Genomic DNA, 18,455 nt, shown 5'->3' with positions numbered 1-18,455 from the left:
CGACCGAGCATCAACTGACTAGCAGTCATCTGCCGCCTAAATGGCCGAGAGCTGAAGGGGCACGATTGCACCAAGAGACTAGGGCATACGCCATACAGCATGTGACGTCTGATCGGCTAAGGCGCCCAATGACAAGGTATGAACGTCTATGTTTTGGTCGTTCCACCAGTCGGCAACGCACAACACACGGGACTGCTGAGAACTGATGTCAATCGTCAGTCGACCAGCCCCCAGGGAATATCGTCGTCGCTCCCCATCTCCTGATCGACGGGATCGCCACCGCTCAACTGAACAACGAGAAGAGAGAAGGGAGCCCGAGCGCCATCACCATCAGTGAAGGGAAGAAACCGATCCCTCCAGGATCCCGGCCGAGCGGAATAGATCGTCAATCCGAAAAGAGGAAAATAGAAACAACGCTTCTAGGGAAGAGATAGGCATGATTGTCGGAGGGTCGACCGACGGATACTCCAATCGGACCAAGAAATCATACGCTCGGCGGTTAGAGATCCATGTCGTCAGGTGCAACAAAGAGAAGGCCGAAGGACCTCAGATCAGCTTCGGCCCCAGCGATCTGGAAGGAGTTGAAATCTCTCATAATGATGCTTTGATCATTCGAGCGATGATCGCCAACTACACCATTCACCAGACCTTCGTCGATACAGGAAGTTCGGTGAACATCATTTTTAAAAAAGAATTCAATCAGCTACAGATAGATTGCAGCGAGCTACTGTCCATGGCGACCCCACTTTACAGATTCACGAGCAATGAAGTCTTGCCGATTGGCCAGGCAAGATTGGTCATCTCGTTGGGAAAGGAGCCATTGAGGAGGACTCGGACCACCAACTTCACAGTTGTGGACACGCGATCGACCTACAACGTTATATTGGGTCAATCAACCCTCAACGAATTTCGGGCGGCAATATTCACTTACTGCCAAAAAATAAAATTCCTAGTGGACGATCAGGTGGGTGAAGTCAAGGGCGACCAACTGGCCGCTCGACGCTGCTATGTGGAAATGATCAAAATCGATGTCAAAGTAGCGCAGAAAGCTGTACGGCTAGAGGTAATCAGGTAAATGCTATTACCGAGAAACCTCTCACCTTTGTATATGAAAAAAAAAGGTTCAGATCCATACCAACCGATCGAAAGCCACGACCTTCGTGGTTGCCGACCTAAAAGAGGAGAAAAAGGCAGAGATGATCGCCCGTCTCAGGAAAAACCACGATGTGTTCGCCTGGTCAACACATGAGTTACCCGGCATCTCCCCAACCGTGGCCCAGCATGAGCTCCACATCCGATCGAACGCTCAACCGGTCAAATAAAGAAAACGAGACTTCAGTGTCGAGCAGAACGTTATCATCCGGGCAGAGATAGAAAAGTCATTGGAGGTCGGCCACATTAGGGAGGTTCAATTTCCAAGCTAGCTAACCAATATGGTGCTAGTCTCCAAACCTGGCAATAAATAGTGGGTCTACATCGACTTCCGCGACTTAAAAAAGGTATGCCCAAAGACTTCGATCCGCTGCCCCGGATAGATCAACTGGTGGACTCGACGGCGTACTGCGAGTTGATCTGTATGCTCAATGTGTATCAAGGATACCATCAAGTACCGCTCACCAGCGGGGATCAAGAAAAGGTCAGCTTCATCACGACTGACGGCACATATTGCTACAATGTAATGTCATTCAGACTGAAGAATGCCGAAGCCACCTACCATAGACTAATGAATAAAGTGTTCTGACGGCAGATCGACCGTAATATGGAGGTATACGTCAACGACATACTCATCAAATCCCTCCGAGCTGCTGACCTATGCGCAGACATCAACGAAACCTGTCGGATGTTAAGAGCGATCGCTTTCTAGGTTACATTGTCCCCGAGCAGGGCATCGAAGTCAACCCTAGCAAGGTCCATGCTTTGTAGAACATGTCCCCATTTCGAAATTTGAAGGAAGTTCAAAGACTGACCGGTCGAATCACGGCATTATCTCGATTCATATCTAAGTCATGGATCGAAACTTGTCATTTTTCAAGATACTGCACAGAGTCACAAAATTTCAATGGGACGTCGAGTGCGACCGAGCGCTGAAGGAACTGAAGGCGTATCTTAGCTCACTATCTATGTTAGCCAAGTCAGTCGCGAGTGAGCCGCTCTGGATATATTTGTCATCCAACGAACATGTCGTTGAATCAGCTTTAGTCAGGCAGAACGATCAAGATCAGCAACCTGTATATTTTCTGAGTCATATATTGAAGGGTGTTGAATCTCATTACACCGGTCTCGAAAAATTGACCTATGCATTGGTATTCGCCGCGCGGAGGCTTCGCCCGTACTTCCTAGCGCACTCAATAATAATGATAACTAACAGCGCTCTGGAAAAGTCCTTCTCAATCCTGAAACATCTAAACAACTAATCAAGTGAACGACCGAACTTAGCAAGTTCGACATCCAATATCAACTCCGAGCGATGATCAAGACTCAAGCCTTGGCGAATTTTGTTATAGAAATCCAAAGTAACGCGATGAATGAGCTAGCAAAGCTGGTCAGTTTGTCAACGCCGATTATCATAGATCAGCCGATCGAGCAAGTTTCACTAGTGGTACACATCAACCGAATGGAGGAAATCACCTTCCCGAACGACTAAAGGGCATCCCTAATAGAGTTCTTGCGTTCAGGAACTGTACCTGCTGATCCGGAGGAGGCTCACCTGATAAAAAAGAGGGTCGATCGGTTCAATTTGATCGATGACCAACTCTATAAGAAAGTCTTCTCCCGACCCCTACTCAAATGTGTTGGACCGAAAGACATCAATTACATCCTGAACGAGGTACACCAAGGCTCCTACGGAGATCATCTGGGCGGTCGTGCATTGGCTCAAAAAATACTTTTGGCTGGATATTTCTAGCCGACCCTTCAGGAGGATGTCGCCCGGACGGTGGCGACTTACCTATCTTACTAGAAGTATCACAATATGTCACACCGACCGATCGAGGAGATGAAAGCATCCACAGTATCGTGCCCGTTCAACCAGTGGGGCATGGACATCGTGAAATTTTTTCCTATGGCAACTGGTCAGTGAAAGTTTCTGCTAGTGGCGGTGGACTACTTCTCGAAAGGGATAAAGGTCAAGCCGCTTGTAAGAATCACAAAGCGGATGGTTACCAAATTTATTTGGCAAAACATTGTCTGCCGGTTCGAGATCCCGCATAGACTCATGTCCGACAACGAAAGGCAGTTTGTTGGTCGGGAGCTCAAAGAATAATAATATGAAGGATATGACATCCAAGAGTCCTTCACCTCAGTAGCCTATCCCCAAGGCAACGGGCAAGCGAAAGTCATCAATCGAGAAATCTTCAGAGTCTTGCGCGCTTGGCTCGACCACATGGGAGGCAGCCGAGTTGACGAGCTCCCCAGCGTGCTATGGGCTCTCCGCACGACTCCAAAAGAGGCGACCGGCGTAACCTATTTTAATTGGTATACGACGGCGAAGCAGTCATCCCAATGAAGGTCGGGGTAGAATACGAGCGGGTGCAGCAATACGACAAAAGGAACACCAAACGAAGGTTGATGAAGCTCGACTTGGTGAACGAGACAAGGGCAAAAGTCATCGTTCGGTTAACAACCCATCGGCAACGTATGAAGCAGAATTACAATCGATGGGTGATCCCGAGATCCTTCCAGGTCGGTGACCTCGTCTGAAAGAAAGTGAAGTCAATCGGCGATGTTGTCAAGCTTGAGGCACCATGGGCAGGACTATTCAAGATCGTACGGAAGCTCCGTTCGGACGCCTACTATTTAAAAGACGAAGAAAGGAGACAACTCGATAGGCCTTGGAGCGTAAACCATCTTTAACCCTACAGGGTTGGATGAGATGTGCGCAAGCAAATCCTGTATTTCGTAGCAGTTGTATGTTTGCCAAATGTAGGACAGAGTTTGAATAAAAAAGCAAAAGGACTCTTTTAAATGCGTCTCCATCAATGGTCGAGAGACGACCTTAAACCCGGGTACGAGTACATACAAACCATCGAACGACGACATTAAGCGCGTGTCTCCACCAACCATCAAGCGACGACATTAAACGTATGTCTCCACCAACCGTCGAACGACGACATTAAACGCATATCTCCACCAATGGTCGAGTAGTAACCTTAAACTCTCGTCTCTACCAACGGTCGAATGACGACATTAAACTCTCGTCTCCATCAATGGTCGAGCGACGACCTTAAACCCGGGTACGAGTGCATACAAACCATCGAACGACGACGTTAAGCGCGTGTCTCCACCAACCATCAAGCGGCTACGTTAAACGCGTGTCTCCACCAACCGTCGAACGACGACGTTAAACGCATATCTCCACCAATGGTCGAGCAGCAACCTTAAACTCTCGTCTCTACCAACGATCGAATGACGACATTAAACTCTCATCTCCACCAACGGTCAAGCGACGACATTAAACTCGAATCTTCACCAAATCATCGAGCGACGACGTTAAACGCGGGTCTATTCCAAACCGTGGAACGATAACGTTAAACTCGAATTTTCACCAAATCGTCGAGTGGCGACGTTAAACGCGAGCCTGTTTCAAATTATCGAGTGAAAACAGTAAGTCCGGGGCTTCACCAAATAGCCACACGATAATAATGGGCCCAAGTCTACATGGGTTGTCGAACAGTTAGTTGCGGATAAGGATTGCCCAAGCCCCCAAATTTACAGAAGAACTGTCCGTTCAGAATAGTGTGTACTAAAATACTGTAAGCTCCGCACTTGGAGGGAATCGAATAGACATACACATAAGCTACTGCCGATCGAAAAAATTATGAGATTGTAATACCAGAGAGAGAAGGTCAAAACAAAAAAAGGGAAAAGCTTGGCCGAACGATATGACATGCATTAATATTTGAAAAGGTTTACAAAAGGGGGAATTACTAAATATCAAACCCTCAATCTCACTCTAAGTAATCTAGTGTTGAACTCCGTGGTTATTTTGATATGATCAACCAAATTAAGTTAGATCCTGCTTGTTATTTGATCCATGTATCTAAGTGTGCATGAGCTTAGAAGCGCAGGAAGTCGAGCAGAAGACGCAGCTAGCGAGAAGGACGACACAGGACGGGAGTCGACGGGCTCGATACGTCCGAAGAACGAAAGAGCTGCGAAAGAATATACCGGTGGACGAGAAGAACATGCACGGCGTTCAAGAGACGAGAAGCCAGGACGAAAGTTTGCTTGAGGAGAATGCCGAAAATTGGATTCGGGTGAACCCTATTTCGGTTGGCCAAAATCACCCAAGCAATTGGAACTTTGGAAGCCTTCATGAAGATAAAGAAAAACTGAAGAAGTCATTGGAGGCGCCCTCAACAGTGTTGAGAGCGCCCTCAATATTGAAGGCGCCCTCAACATTGAAGGCGCATTCAACAGTGTTGAAGACACCTTTAACTGGGTCAACTCGAGTGTTTGCGCGCGGATAAAATTTTATCCGCACACCCTTGCTGGAGCCGCCCTCATCCTCGTTGGAGGCGCCCTCAACACTCAAAATAGGATTTCCAGAAACTATATAAAGGCCCCTGGAGTTAGAAAATTATCAATTCAACTCTGTATTAAGTTCCTAGCAACTTCTGAGCGTTCTTAATGTGTAAAAAAGGCTTCTCCGCCTACAGTGAAGGAGACATTCCAGTGGAACTGTTCGACTACCTTGGATTAACAACCCCCTGAGTTGTAATCAAGTTAAATTTCCAATCTCTCTTTTATTACAGCTAATTTATATTTTATTGTTGTTATTATTTTTTGAGTTGAAAAGCCTTGAGGAGAGTATTTTTTTTATTTACAGGCAATTCACCCTTCCCCTCATGCCGGCCCCGCTGCACCAACATCTAGCACGTTGCCCGGCAGAGTGGCGATCAGCTTTTCCTGGCTTATGACCTTACTGATCACAACGACCTACAAGTAGCTCCCTTCGTGAAGCTGACCGATCGTCCCTTCGATCACCAAGTTGAACAGTCGAAGGGTCCGATCGATGAACTTGTCACAAAACGCATCCGAACGGAGGTAGGTCTGCTTCATGGTTTCAAACCTACTCCCTTCGGCGCCCTGATAGATACGCAACGCCGCGCGGGAGCCCGCTAGCTCGTCCTTGGCGACGACGGCTAGCACGACATCCTTGGAGGCCACCTGATTGCGGAGGGACTTTTCCTTAGCCGAGCGACTGTTACGCTCGACCATCAAAAAATCCTCGATCTCCTTAAACTTCTGGGCCAGGCTCCGGGCCTCCTTATTCAATTAGAGGTCGTCGATGGCCTGTTGCTTCCTAGCGGTGGCCGACTCGATTTTCTTATCGAATGTGATGACCTGCTTATTGAACCGGGTCAGCATTACCTTTTGATCTACGGATTTTTTTCGCTCGGCCTCCAGAAGCTTATTGCTCCTCTCTAGGTCGGCCCTCAATTTCTCGACCTCAAAGAGCGATGGCCCTTGGGAGGAGGAGACGTCGCTCGAGACTTTGAGTTTCTTGAACTCGTCCTCCAAGAATGCCAGCCTGTACTGCAAGTAAAAGAGGAAAAGGTTATAGTCGAACGGAGATAAGCCATGAATTTACATTAATGAACTTATCCCGGTGGTCATTTGGGTATGACTGTTAGCCAGGGCGCCCGAAGGTAGCATTGCCGCACAGGCCCGGACGTCTTCCCAGACTTCAACAAGCAACCCCCGAATAAGGATTTGATGCTAGGGGATTCGGGATTGGGCGCTCGGCTCACTGTAGTCCTCCATTGACAGATGGAGGATCGACGTAACAGATCGTCGGCCGCTCGAGGCCAAGTGGGATGAGGCCTCTCGACCGGAAGCCGATGAGATGTTGGACCGTTGGACCACCACAGGCTTTGGTGGTGGCGGCATGAAGGCCACGGACGATGCGGCCACGGCCCCTTGCAGCAACTCGGCCAAGGAGGGTGTCCGATCAGACGATGAAGCCTCCACAGTTGTTGGGAGCGGGGCCAAAGTCGAAGTTTCGACCCTCTCGACCGGTTGCGCGCCCGAGGTAGCGAAGCGCGAAGACAGCTCCGCTCAACGTCTCTTGCGCCTGGTCAGTGGCACGTCGGAGGAGGCCGAACCCGAGGATTCCTCGACGGGAATGAGGGGGTGCCGCTTCGTCTGAGGCTGTGTGCTTGGGATGGCCCCTCCGTTCGGCACATGGCTGGTGGCACCTTCGCCCACTTCCACGGGCGTCTCCTCGCTCAACCCGAGCAGATCTTCATGAGAGACGATCGACCGCAAACCTCGGCTCGCCAGTTCCTTAGTAGTCGTCGCCTCGATCGCATTGTCCGAGAGCTTCGCCTTGCCGACCATCCGCGCACGCATCATGATTTCGGCTACAGAATAAAAAGAAAGATAAACTAGCATCAAAGGAATATGAAAAAAAGTATCTTACCTAGGCTGGTCGGCAACCGGGTGTGGATCGGACTTAGGCCGAAAATATAAAGAACACTCTCAAGCAACAGCTTGTGCATATTGTACTTCTGACCAGCCAAAATCGCCGCAACATCCAAATAGTCCGATCAACTCTTGTAGTTTTTCAGTGGAGGTTAAGGTGCCATTTCAAGCTACCAACAGGTCAAGAATTCTAGCCGCTCGAGAAGACGTAAGAAAAAGAAGTACTCCCTCCCATGTTTATTGAATGTTGCCATTTTATCAAAGAACACTAAGCCGACCCTAGATTGGAAAATGAAGGTCCCCGACTCAGACAGCTTTAGGTAATAAAAATAGTGAAAAATTCGAGAGACAAGAGGGATGTCGTGCGGTCGAAATAAGACGACTACCCCGCACAGAAGACGGAAGGAGTTCGACACGAGTTGAGGGAGGGAGATACGAAAATATTTACACACTACGATAATGAAATGATGAATAGAAAATCGCAAACCGACGGAGAAATGATTCCTGAACATAAAGATGCATCCGGTCGGTGGGGTATTTGATCGATTGAATGTGGAAGATATAATAATCTCATGGTCAGACGAAATTTCGAAGATATTTCTAAGACCCTCCGCGTCGCCCTCGTCAAACATAGACTCCATGGTGGTATACCAGAATCCAAGGATGAAGGCCGACAACTGTGAGGAACTGGCCATCGCTAAAACAGACGCGAAAGGGAGGAAACATGATCGAAAAAGATACGAAAGGTTCATCGGAAGATCGTCAGGACAGCGGAAAGCAGAATGCTCGGAAGGAAAGATGGCGGGAAGAGAGCTTACTAGGAAAAGGTGAGACGGAGGATCGTCGGAGGACAAAACGCACAGAATCGTCATAGAGCATAGGGCGCAGGAGCACAAAGGTCGAAAACGCGACAACAAAAGCGTGGAGAAGACGACGACACAACGGGCTCATATACCCCAGGCTCAATCGACCAAAGCTGTCCGATCTAGGTCGCAGAAACCTAGGACAAGATCTCATCGTTGAATTCAAACCACTAAACGTCGCAATCAATGTCTGTCATGTCAGGTGTGCGGCAGCTGTGAGCATGACACGTGGCGTGCTACCATGGGTCAGCAATTAAAGGAGGCATGAGAACCTGTTCTGCCTTAATGAAAGGGGATTTGCATGCTTTCCAAGAAATCGCGATGACGTCAACCTAACTCGTGCTCACTCGAGACTGCCCGTGGAAAAGGTTCTACAAGTGCAAACCTTTGTCCACACGATCGGATCGAGGGAGCATGCCTAAAACCGAGCGACAAGCTTCAGGAGGCCGATCAACGAGGTTCAGGCCCAGTCTGATCGAAGTTCATACAGTGATGAAGGTCGATCGGGAGGAAATCTACACACACAATGATCAGTCAGTCGGACTACAACCTCGTTCGAGTAAACTTGAAGGGGAGGCTTGTGATGTGATGATAAGGAGAGGCCCCGCCCCGCTGTCACAATGGAAGTCAACGAAGGTCAGAATCAAGACGATCGACGGACGGAATGTCTTGGCCGATCAGGTGGAGCGTAGCCCGACCAGAGCTTAAACACCAATCCACCATCTCCGACATGCAGTAATCAAATCGACGCTCAAAAGACGCGTAGAAATCAAACCGAGCGGCTCTTCCGCTTGGCGCAACGACGGATGACATGAATCAAGGCCGATTAGCCGAGCAGCCCTACCACTCAGCGCAACAGTGGGCTTCCGACCGAGCAGTCATCCGACTCAATCCAGCAATGGACGACACTACAAAGGACTTTCAGCCGAACGATCATTCCGTTCAACCAAGCAACAAATACAGCAAGATATCCTTCGACATTCTTTTGGGAGTTAGTGTCGTCGACAGACAACATGGTTAGACAGAGGATCGTACGGTGAAAAATTCCACTGTCTCTTCAGAGATATACTCGACACATTAAGATACTGTGTCAGGAATACTTTACTGACATATCCCTTCAGGAAAAACTTGAGATAGTATGCCCACTTTGAGAAGCATACGCACAAGCTACAAAACCCCTATATAAAAGGGGGTCCAAATATCGACAAAGGTATGTTTTTCTCACGATTTCCACTATTGTGCTATAGTTTTTTGCTTCTTGCCTCGTCAAAGACTGACTTAAGCATCGAAGGGTTATCGTCGAAAATTCCTTCCCTGGCTCGGTACTAACACTACTTGTGTTGTAGGTGGGAGCGAAGTCCATCAGAGGTCAACAGAAGTACCACATCTCCAATATTCATCTCCTTGACTTTCGGATATGATCAATTTTTTTTTTATGCTCAAGCATTTGAAAAACTACGTAATCAATCAACTATAACATCGTAAGCACAAAATACCGGTCCAATTCATGATTACCCCCTTAATTCATGTTAGACTTGAACAGATCAACCAAATATATCCGCTCACATATAAAACTAGAAGATATATATCCATAACAGTGTTTCTCCTCCTAACGACTTAAACTTTTGAGATAAATAATTTATCAATAAATATAACAATCACTGTTTCACTCGTGTTTGCTTTCATTTTGTTAACCAGACTTACCGTGGGAGATAAGAATGCAATCACATGGCAGTCAATTCATCCAGTCCATCTCTAGAACATTTGCTTGTTCTCACAAGCCAATATAGCATGATTTATTGTTGCTTGTACTCTTTTTCTCCCCATTTATTTATGTCATCTTTTGCAAGCCTAGCAAACAAGCAATAGCAGTACTACAAGGTATTTCTTTGTATAATTATACAGTATGTTGATTGTCCTGTTTCAAAAATATACAAAAAGTATATGGCATTATAAAATGAGAGTTCTGAGTATTGTATTTCTACACACGATTACATTAGAAGGTTAGCAGCTCAGTCTAATCAATTGGATTAAATATGAATGCAATCAGACTCAACATGAATGCAAACATTAAAAGATCATGAGGATGGTAGTGTGTTTCGCAAGCAAGGCCAATCTGATCTATACAAAATATATCCTGGAACATTCTGCCAATTAAGCATTTTTGATATTTTTCAAGAGTGGAAGAGGTATGTTGGCCTCAAGGGAAGCAAAAGTACACTGGAATCGGTACTTGTCGATATTCAAAATGCATACCCTTTGTACTGCCCATCTAGGTTGGTGCTAATCTAGGAGCCCTCGTGGAACATAGATGTCTTTTGCTAGTAACAAGTTTCTCAGAAGAAAAAATAAAGAGCTAGTATCAAGAACCACTTCAGAGTTTTTTCTAAAAAAATAAATTCCCCAAATCTGAAGCCAGCACCTAAGATAGCTAGGAGAATCAAGTTTCAAAATGAGATATTTACATACCAACCCTTTGCAAAGGAATGATAACTGACTAGATTCCAAACAAAACTAGAATTTTGGTAGGATGCATTTCAACCTGCAGGTTGCATGTGAAATGTGCCATACGGGACAAGATCACCTTCACCAACCAAAACAGCTGTGATAATTTACCTGCAAGAAAACATAGTATTAGTATTAGTATCAGATGCAACATAAGTGATTAAATAAAATAATTCTACATTTGTGCATGAAACAACAAAGATATAAAGCTAGCATGGTAAATGTTTGTCTCAGATTGATGGTTCTTTTGAAGCTCAATTTTGATCAAATGTAGGGACAAAAAAACCTTCATACAAACTTCCATCTTATATTGTTGATGGTAACAACAGTTTTAGCATTTTGTGAAGCAGCTAAATACAGCGTATGGAACTTGAATCATAAATCTGAGCTCTGAATCCACATCTAGATTTGATTGATGTTACCACTAATAACGTTACTACTAGTAGTAAGAGTACAGTCAGCATATCAAGTGCTAGCATTCAGTCATTTTCAATGAATAACTTTATGATCCATAATTCCACTCAAGGAACTTCCATGAACTAATTTTTCAGAAAAGTACATAGTAGAACATAGTCCTACTAAAAGCATTATTACTCCAGTGTCAAGCAATAAGCATACTTAGCTTACTACAGTACATTTGGCTACTTAGCTTACTACAGTACATTTGGCCATCAGGTAGAATAACACCCAATTTTAGTCTGATCTGAAATATGATCTCAAAAAATAAACTGCCAATAGGGAAGAAAATTCCTTTTGAACTCAAATGTACAAAAATATCCAATCTGCTGGTTAGGCAGACTAAAACTTTAAATCCTATCCTTATCATTGTTCCAATTTAACTATTTTTATTAGATATAATCATAAAACACATGTCTCGGATTAGTTTTTCTTTTTCCAGATTTGTTTTTTTTCACTTTTATAAGGATTATCTTTCTGCTATTCCACTTGAGTTGGCCCGTTCCAGGACGTATTGACTAAATAGGTTTGTGAAGCATAAGAGAAATCCTACAATATAATAAAAATTTAGAGGGAATTTTTATAGCACTCTCCAAAAATGCTTGAGCTCTATGTGTACCTTATTGGGCCGTATAGTTTCAAAAAATATTCAATTCGACCATATGGTTTAGAAAGTTGAAGACAAATGTTGACCAAACAACAAAAAATTGACGGTAGCAATCTTTTCTAAAATAAAATACATGGATATTTGTGCCATTTTGATAAATAACAAACAAAAAATTACATTGCAACAAATTTGAGTATTACAAAAATACAAGCCAATTATAGATCATTTTCATGAGTTTTGTGACTAGTTCGTCCTGAAATTGAATGGGTAAATCATTGAGAATGCATTATTTTTGGATGTTTTACCTTTGCACATGCCAAATAAAAATAACTCTTTAATGATTTCTTTTTCCTCTACACAAATTTGAGAAACTAGTTGTCCTTACATATTGTTTGCAGCCAAATATATTTTCTGGGGAAATTGAGGCAAAAAAAAAATCCATATTCAATTTGGGAAAAACAAAAAACTGTACAGGTCAAAAAAACTCTATTGAATTATAACAGTAAGAGAAACATGAAAATTCATTAGTTAATATATGCTAACCAATAAAATAAGTTCATCAAATAGTATAAGATCCAAGCACAGAATCACTGGCCTGATGCTACTAAATAAATCAAACAAAAGTTATTATGCTATCTGTAGTGATGGCTACATTTACAAGCAGTGATGGCTGAACCTAATAGTTTGAAAAGATTGGTATGATAACCTGTACCTTCTTTGGGTTCTAGGAAAAACTAGAAAATCAGTTTTACTAGACCCAATAGTCAGTAGTCAGAAGTCATGTGGATTATGCATAACTTAAGAATATGGCCAAAAAAGGTCAAGTTTTGTGACAAAAAATTCTGAGCTAGACTTGGCTTTTTTTTTCATTCAAGTATAACTGAAAAGTAGCATATTAATGCAAGAAATATATCACGAAGTAAAATGAAAAAAGTCACCTCAAATAGTATTTTCTTTTTTTCCAGTGAGTATGCGCGATATCTGAAGACCTCGACTGAATGCTTCATTGAACAGAATTCTAGTCTGCATTTCCTGGAACCCAGGCATCCAGGACATGAATGCTACTGGTGCCATTATGAACACTCCTAAAAGTATTTCATACAGACGAGCAATAGCAACCACACTATCCCATAGAACACTTGACTCTATGAATGGTTTGATCACTTGAGCAATCGAAATTAAACCCCAACCAGTTGGAATAAATGCCAATAGGCTTGTGAAGATATCAATTATCTCAAAGGAAGTAAACTCCAGTAACAAAACTATAACAAATACCACAAGGAGTATAACTGAAGCTTGGATGGTTCGGTATTTTATGTGTTTCATTGCAGCATACTTGTCTCGAGCATAATCCATTAAGACAAAAGTCCCAACAGCTGCAACGACAAATATCCATGAAAGCAGATAGACAGCAACACTTTGACTCCCACTGGAAATTTTTAACTGATAGACAATTCCATATTGGAAAAAGAAATACCGGGTATCTAGTACTATCTCCAATAGTTTTCCCCAGAGGCCAGTTGCCCGGAGATGATCATTTTCTTCACTCCACCATTTCTCCCAGGACTGCTCAGACGTTGTCGAAATCAGACGAGGATACCAAATCCAGTTCATGAAATCCTCAAAGTCATAGACAGTTTTTAACCAATCAAAGCCAGAAGGGTTGAAAACAAAGGGAGCCATGATCCATGATACCACCAGAAACCAGCTAGAAATTGTTAGTAATATATAAACAAAAGTGTTCTTTGCTACTGGGCTATATGAAGCATATGTTGTCAATATCACACCAAGCTCTATTGCTTTGATGAAATGACTACGTGCATATAGCCTATAATTCTCTGCAAATTTCTTGTGTTCCACCACAAAACCACGGCCTGTTGCCCTATATTTTGCACCGCCATGAAGGATTGTCCGCCCATAATAGTGAGCCTTCGTTCCCATGGAGAAGGTATAGAACATGGATGCAAGTTGGATCTGCATTTTCAGGAAATCCCAAATTGAAGGTAGAAATCCGTGCTCAAGGGAGTTTTCTATAATCATGGGCAGGGCAGTGAAAAGTCCAAGCTGGATAACAAACTGCTGGTTTAGAATAGTACCTAGAGCTGCATTATTAGTCGAGTCAGCAGTGTTTTTGATGGAATTCTCCAGACCACTAAGAGCCATATAAAGACGTCCCCAAACAAATGCATAGACAGTCAGTACCACCATCATGGTGTTGAAGTAGAACCCCACAGTTGTGTAGAAGAAGGAGAGCATTCGGAAGAAGTCCAACCTATGGCCCAACCTATAAACATCTCTGCTTAAGGTCTGTTCACCATTGCCACTGGAAACCTTGGCTTCAAACATAGAAATCTGGTTCAAGCCTACATCTCGCCCTTTACCTACCTGTATATACTCATGATGGGTTACATTGCCACGACGGAGTGTACAATTAAAACCTGCAAATATGTCCTCACTGATGTTTATGACCCTAGAAGCTTTACTAATGCCACCTCGACTAAGAAACCAAAGACGATCAAAGACGTCAGGATGCCCATAATGCATTCGGACCTTCAGTGGGTTTGCTAGCACCCTCTGTCCAAGTGTAACAAAGCTTGTCTCTTGTGCAGACATGAACCAAGCAAGGGAGGAGACTGAACCAGTAAATACATGTTCTCGGACTCCCAAGATTGTTGGTTTCCGAGCGCCATAGGTGTGGGAGTACTCCTCCAACAGGTTGCGCATCTTGAGGGTCTCCTCAAAGTAATTATCTTGGTTCATGTCAATCGTCTGCACTGCATCACCCCTCGTGAAGATGAGGGCATGGTTCTGGTTCTCTGGCTTGCCTTCTCCAAGCTTCAGTGGTCCAGGTAACCTGACCCGGTATATCTCCACCTCTTTCTCCAGTTGTTGATCATATTTTACAAGAACGGAGTAATACTGCACTTCATCCCTACCTGACTTTACTTCATCAACATAGGCCACTCGGAGAGCTTCATTTTTTTTCATTAAATATAAAATATCACTGGCACGTGCATCATTCTTATCTTTCTGGCTTCCATAAATCTGGCAAGCAAGCACATAAGTATATTTCATCATAGCAGTCCCATGTTCGTGGCCTTTAAATAACAAACTGACCCTACTACCAGTTCTGCTAAATTTTTGTCGCTTTGACTCACCCCCGTCCTGCAAACCATTCAAATTACTATTCCTTCTTGAGAAACCAGGTGATGTTAATATTGTTGCTCCTTTCTCTATATCAATCTCAGAAGCAGAATCAAGGAAGGCTAGCATTTTAAGAGCTCTGTAGTAGTACATCATTCCTCGTACAGTGCGTGACAATGTTTGACCCCTATATGAGACCCAAAGCCGAAGATCTCTACACCTTTTATTCCAGAGCTCCTCTTCATCAACCATACCTTCCCGACGCATACGTTCCAAAAAATTCGCCCACTCATCTTCATAAACTTTCTGCAAATAGAAAATGATAGATATGCCATCTTCAGTTTCAATCTGAAGCTGCTCTTTGCTGTAAAGAACTTCCTCATTGTAATATGGAGTCAAAACGCTAAATGCCTGCATCTTATCCACCCGAGGAGCTCGAGGCATGTTCATGAACAATGAGTTGCTAAAAAAAGCAATACGCCTTCGAGCTTCAAGATTCTTTGGGACATTATGCATGGAATCTTTGGATGTAAGAATTGTCTGCAACCTTCTTACCTGCCTGTAAAAGTTCTCGTCTTGTTCATCAGGCAAAACGACCACATTCTCAAAGAGCAGGCCGCCTGAGCCCCTTGGTGCCAAGCCTAATGCTTTAAGTTGTTCTTTGGTCTTCTTTATTTGGGGAAAGTCACGGGTAGCTATGTCATAGAGGGTTTGTAATATGTTAACCGCTTTGTCCTTATTTTGTTTCACCAATGTGTCCAGCAGGATAACCAGTTGGTCAAAGATATTCTGCAGAACGAGAGTATTGAATTCGATTGTAAATTTCTCTGCCTGGATCCAACCATCAAACTCATCAAACAATCGGGCAATGATAGCATGTTCTTCAGTTCCTTCTATGATTATATGCATCAGCAGGTACTTAATACTATCATAGGCCTCAATGACAGCACAGCGTCTGTACTCATTTTTGCTAATCTGACGCCAATGTTGCCTGTCATCAACCTTCCATTCCATTGCCTGGCTCAGTGCAAGCAGAAGTTCATTGCAGAGTAGAATGCATGGCCACCTGATCACCCGGATATTCCAAATGTGTGGCGGCAGCTCAAGAAGCTCAACCTCATGATCACTTATAATATCCTCCTCTCTGAATGTCTGAATGATCTCATTCCATATCAGTGCAAATCTGCTTGGACCCACTTGATTTGATTCAATCTTTTTGTATGGCTGCCCTAACCCATACCTTAGCTTCAGCCGATTGACAGCATCTCTGAATCTGTTCTGCAATGAACCACGTCCATGGCTTTGCTGTTCCTCATGCAGCAGATTGAACTTCAATGCACTAGCAAAGAACTGGAACCTCAATCTAAATTGATGCACATCACGAATCTCTCCAAGGTGAGAGAACAGGCCCACTAGTGCTCCAACAAAGGAAGAGAAGATGGAGTACCATATCTGGATATCCATCAGATAGATTAGAACTATCGGAAGCCACAGGATGACCACACCAAACCGGTTGGTCCGACTGAAGAACTCGTGCCATTCATACTGTACATTTGGGAGGTCAATCAATGCTTTTGTAGGAGCAACCATCGGCCTGATCTGAAGGAAGTAGCTGAAGGTGAACTTGGCAATAAGCACCATAATCCAGAAGCATGAATACTTCAGGTTATCCATCAAACATTCTCTGAGCCCTCTGCCAACAAAGATGCGGCTCTGGAACCACCAAGTGAGCACATAAAGAATGCTCCAATTAGTTTTCTCTATGAAATTCCGGACCCAGGGGAGGATGAAGAGGAGGACAGCGAGAAGTTCCGGGAGGATGAACATGATGGCAGCCTCCAGAAAGTTCACAATCCGCTGATTCGCGGCCTGTGACCACCGTCTGTCACGATCTCTCTGGTCCCAAATTTGAGCGTACAGGACGGAGAATGCCACAGTCCACGCGATGGCTACGAAGCTCTTGAGCACCATACGCGCTCCGAGGAGCTTGGTCTCTCGAGTCACAAGGCTGTACTGGGTGCCAGCGTCGAGAATGGACTGGAGGAGGCGGAGGCCAGCCCAGGTGATGAAGATGGTAAGGAGATGGACCTGGTCGTTCCGGGTCTGCAGGTTCTGCCACGGGAACGTCTCACCGCCCCATGCCACAATGACAGCAGCCTGGAAAAAAAGGATGAGCATAACCCACAAGCGGTCGAAGCTGCGAAAGACGTTCCAAAAGGAACGCTGCTCTACGAAACCTGTCTTCCCAACGCGATCCTTATTGGGCGGAATGACAAAGAAATTCGAGGAGCGATCGGGCGGCCAGTGGAGGCGCTCGAAGCAGTTGCTAATCCAGAAGAACTCGTTAATGTCGTCGTAATTGCGCCAGGCGGAGTGGGGGGCGGTGCCATTGCGGCTGGCATCGACTTCTCCCTTGATGGTCTGGTAGATAGGCACCACGACACGGTTGAGAAAAGCATTCTCGCCGGTAATGGCTGGGAGGGCTTGCTGACCCGTGGCGTTGTCGATGTGACCCTCCAGGATGTGGCCGAGGTCACCAGCCATGTTGTGGTAGATATAGCAGAGGCACTCAGGAAGAAAACGGAGGTTCGCTGCCTCGCCCCACACGAGGAGGTAGAGAGCGACGTATAGAAGCTCACGGCGGGGGTCAGAGCTGCTGCGAATCCAAACGTTGGACTTGCGCCCGAGGTAGGAGCACCAGGATGTGTAGTTATGGAGGAGCTTCTTACGGAGGCTGCGGGCGACGCGGACATCGAGGTCGAGCTCGTTCTGCGGAAGCTGGAGGCGCATCTGCGCGTTGGCTAGGAGGAGCACGAGGTGCTCCCGCTGGTTGCGGACGTTGTCGCGCTGGAACCCGAAGAAGAACCCGAGCCAATCGAGAAGGTCGAGACCAGCGTGCCAGGGGACGAAGGGCGGCGTCCGGAGTTCCCCCACTGTGAGCAGCGCAGACATGGCGGCGCGCACCTCCGGGTAGCGGAGGCAGGGGTGGTCGGCGAGAAGGTCGTGGATAGGGATGATGTTGTAGACGCCTTCCTCGCTGTCGCTCCCACCACGGACGCCGCCACCGGCGGAGAAGGGAGGCAGCGTAGGGGGGCCATGGTTAGTGGTCGTGTCGGGGCGGGCGGCGCGTTGGCGATTTCTCATGAGGGCATCCGATCTGCGGGCAGCTTTCCCCTCTTTCTCTCCTCTCTCTCTTTCTCTCAGTGTCTCTCTCTCTCCCAATCTTCTCCTTCGCTGATCACGGAATCTTTTTAAGCTCTCAGAGACACAGACCAAAACTTATTATATCTTAATTTAAAAAATATTTTCAAAAAAAGGGAAAAAAAACTTGTTGAGTAAGAAGGAAATTGTCCTATATTTAAAAATAAAAAGGAATTAAATTAGCAGGAGTTCATCCTCAAAACTCCACACGATTGAGTAAAGTGCCATAATTTTCCTGCATTTTTTCCTCCCCT

General features: G+C 45.2%; 1 protein-coding gene and 1 non-coding gene across 4 annotated transcripts; both read right to left on the bottom strand.

Annotated features, from left to right (window-relative positions):
• Positions 1–10,135: 10,135 nt before the first annotated feature.
• On the bottom strand, positions 10,136–18,455 carry LOC121974997 (callose synthase 12-like). 3 transcript variants are annotated; one of them, XR_006110186.1, is made up of 3 exons: positions 12,795–18,455; positions 10,831–10,904; positions 10,136–10,206 (listed from the first exon to the last, which is right to left on the bottom strand). XR_006110186.1 is itself a non-coding variant. In XM_042526346.1 (3 exons), exons 1-2 carry the CDS (start codon positions 17,751–17,753, stop codon positions 12,796–12,798), a joined length of 4,878 nt encoding a protein of 1,625 aa, XP_042382280.1. In that variant the 5' UTR covers positions 17,754–17,894; the 3' UTR covers positions 10,434–10,904; position 12,795. The 3 variants fall into 3 exon arrangements, 2 of the variants coding, with proteins under 2 accessions (XP_042382280.1, XP_042382267.1); XM_042526346.1 differs by lacking the exon at positions 10,136–10,206 and having other exon boundaries at positions 10,434–10,904; positions 12,795–17,157; positions 17,238–17,894; XM_042526333.1 differs by lacking the exon at positions 10,136–10,206 and having other exon boundaries at positions 10,434–10,904.
• Positions 15,088–15,167, bottom strand: LOC121994996. The gene has a single exon (XR_006115827.1). It is a non-coding gene; the product is annotated as a small nucleolar RNA J33 (small nucleolar RNA).

Source organism: Zingiber officinale, chromosome 1B (assembly GCF_018446385.1).
Source record: "Zingiber officinale cultivar Zhangliang chromosome 1B, Zo_v1.1, whole genome shotgun sequence".
Lineage (NCBI taxonomy): Eukaryota > Viridiplantae > Streptophyta > Magnoliopsida > Zingiberales > Zingiberaceae > Zingiber > Zingiber officinale.
The sequence above is the reverse complement of the archived record's forward strand: the minus strand, read 5'-3'. Positions and strand labels throughout refer to the sequence as shown.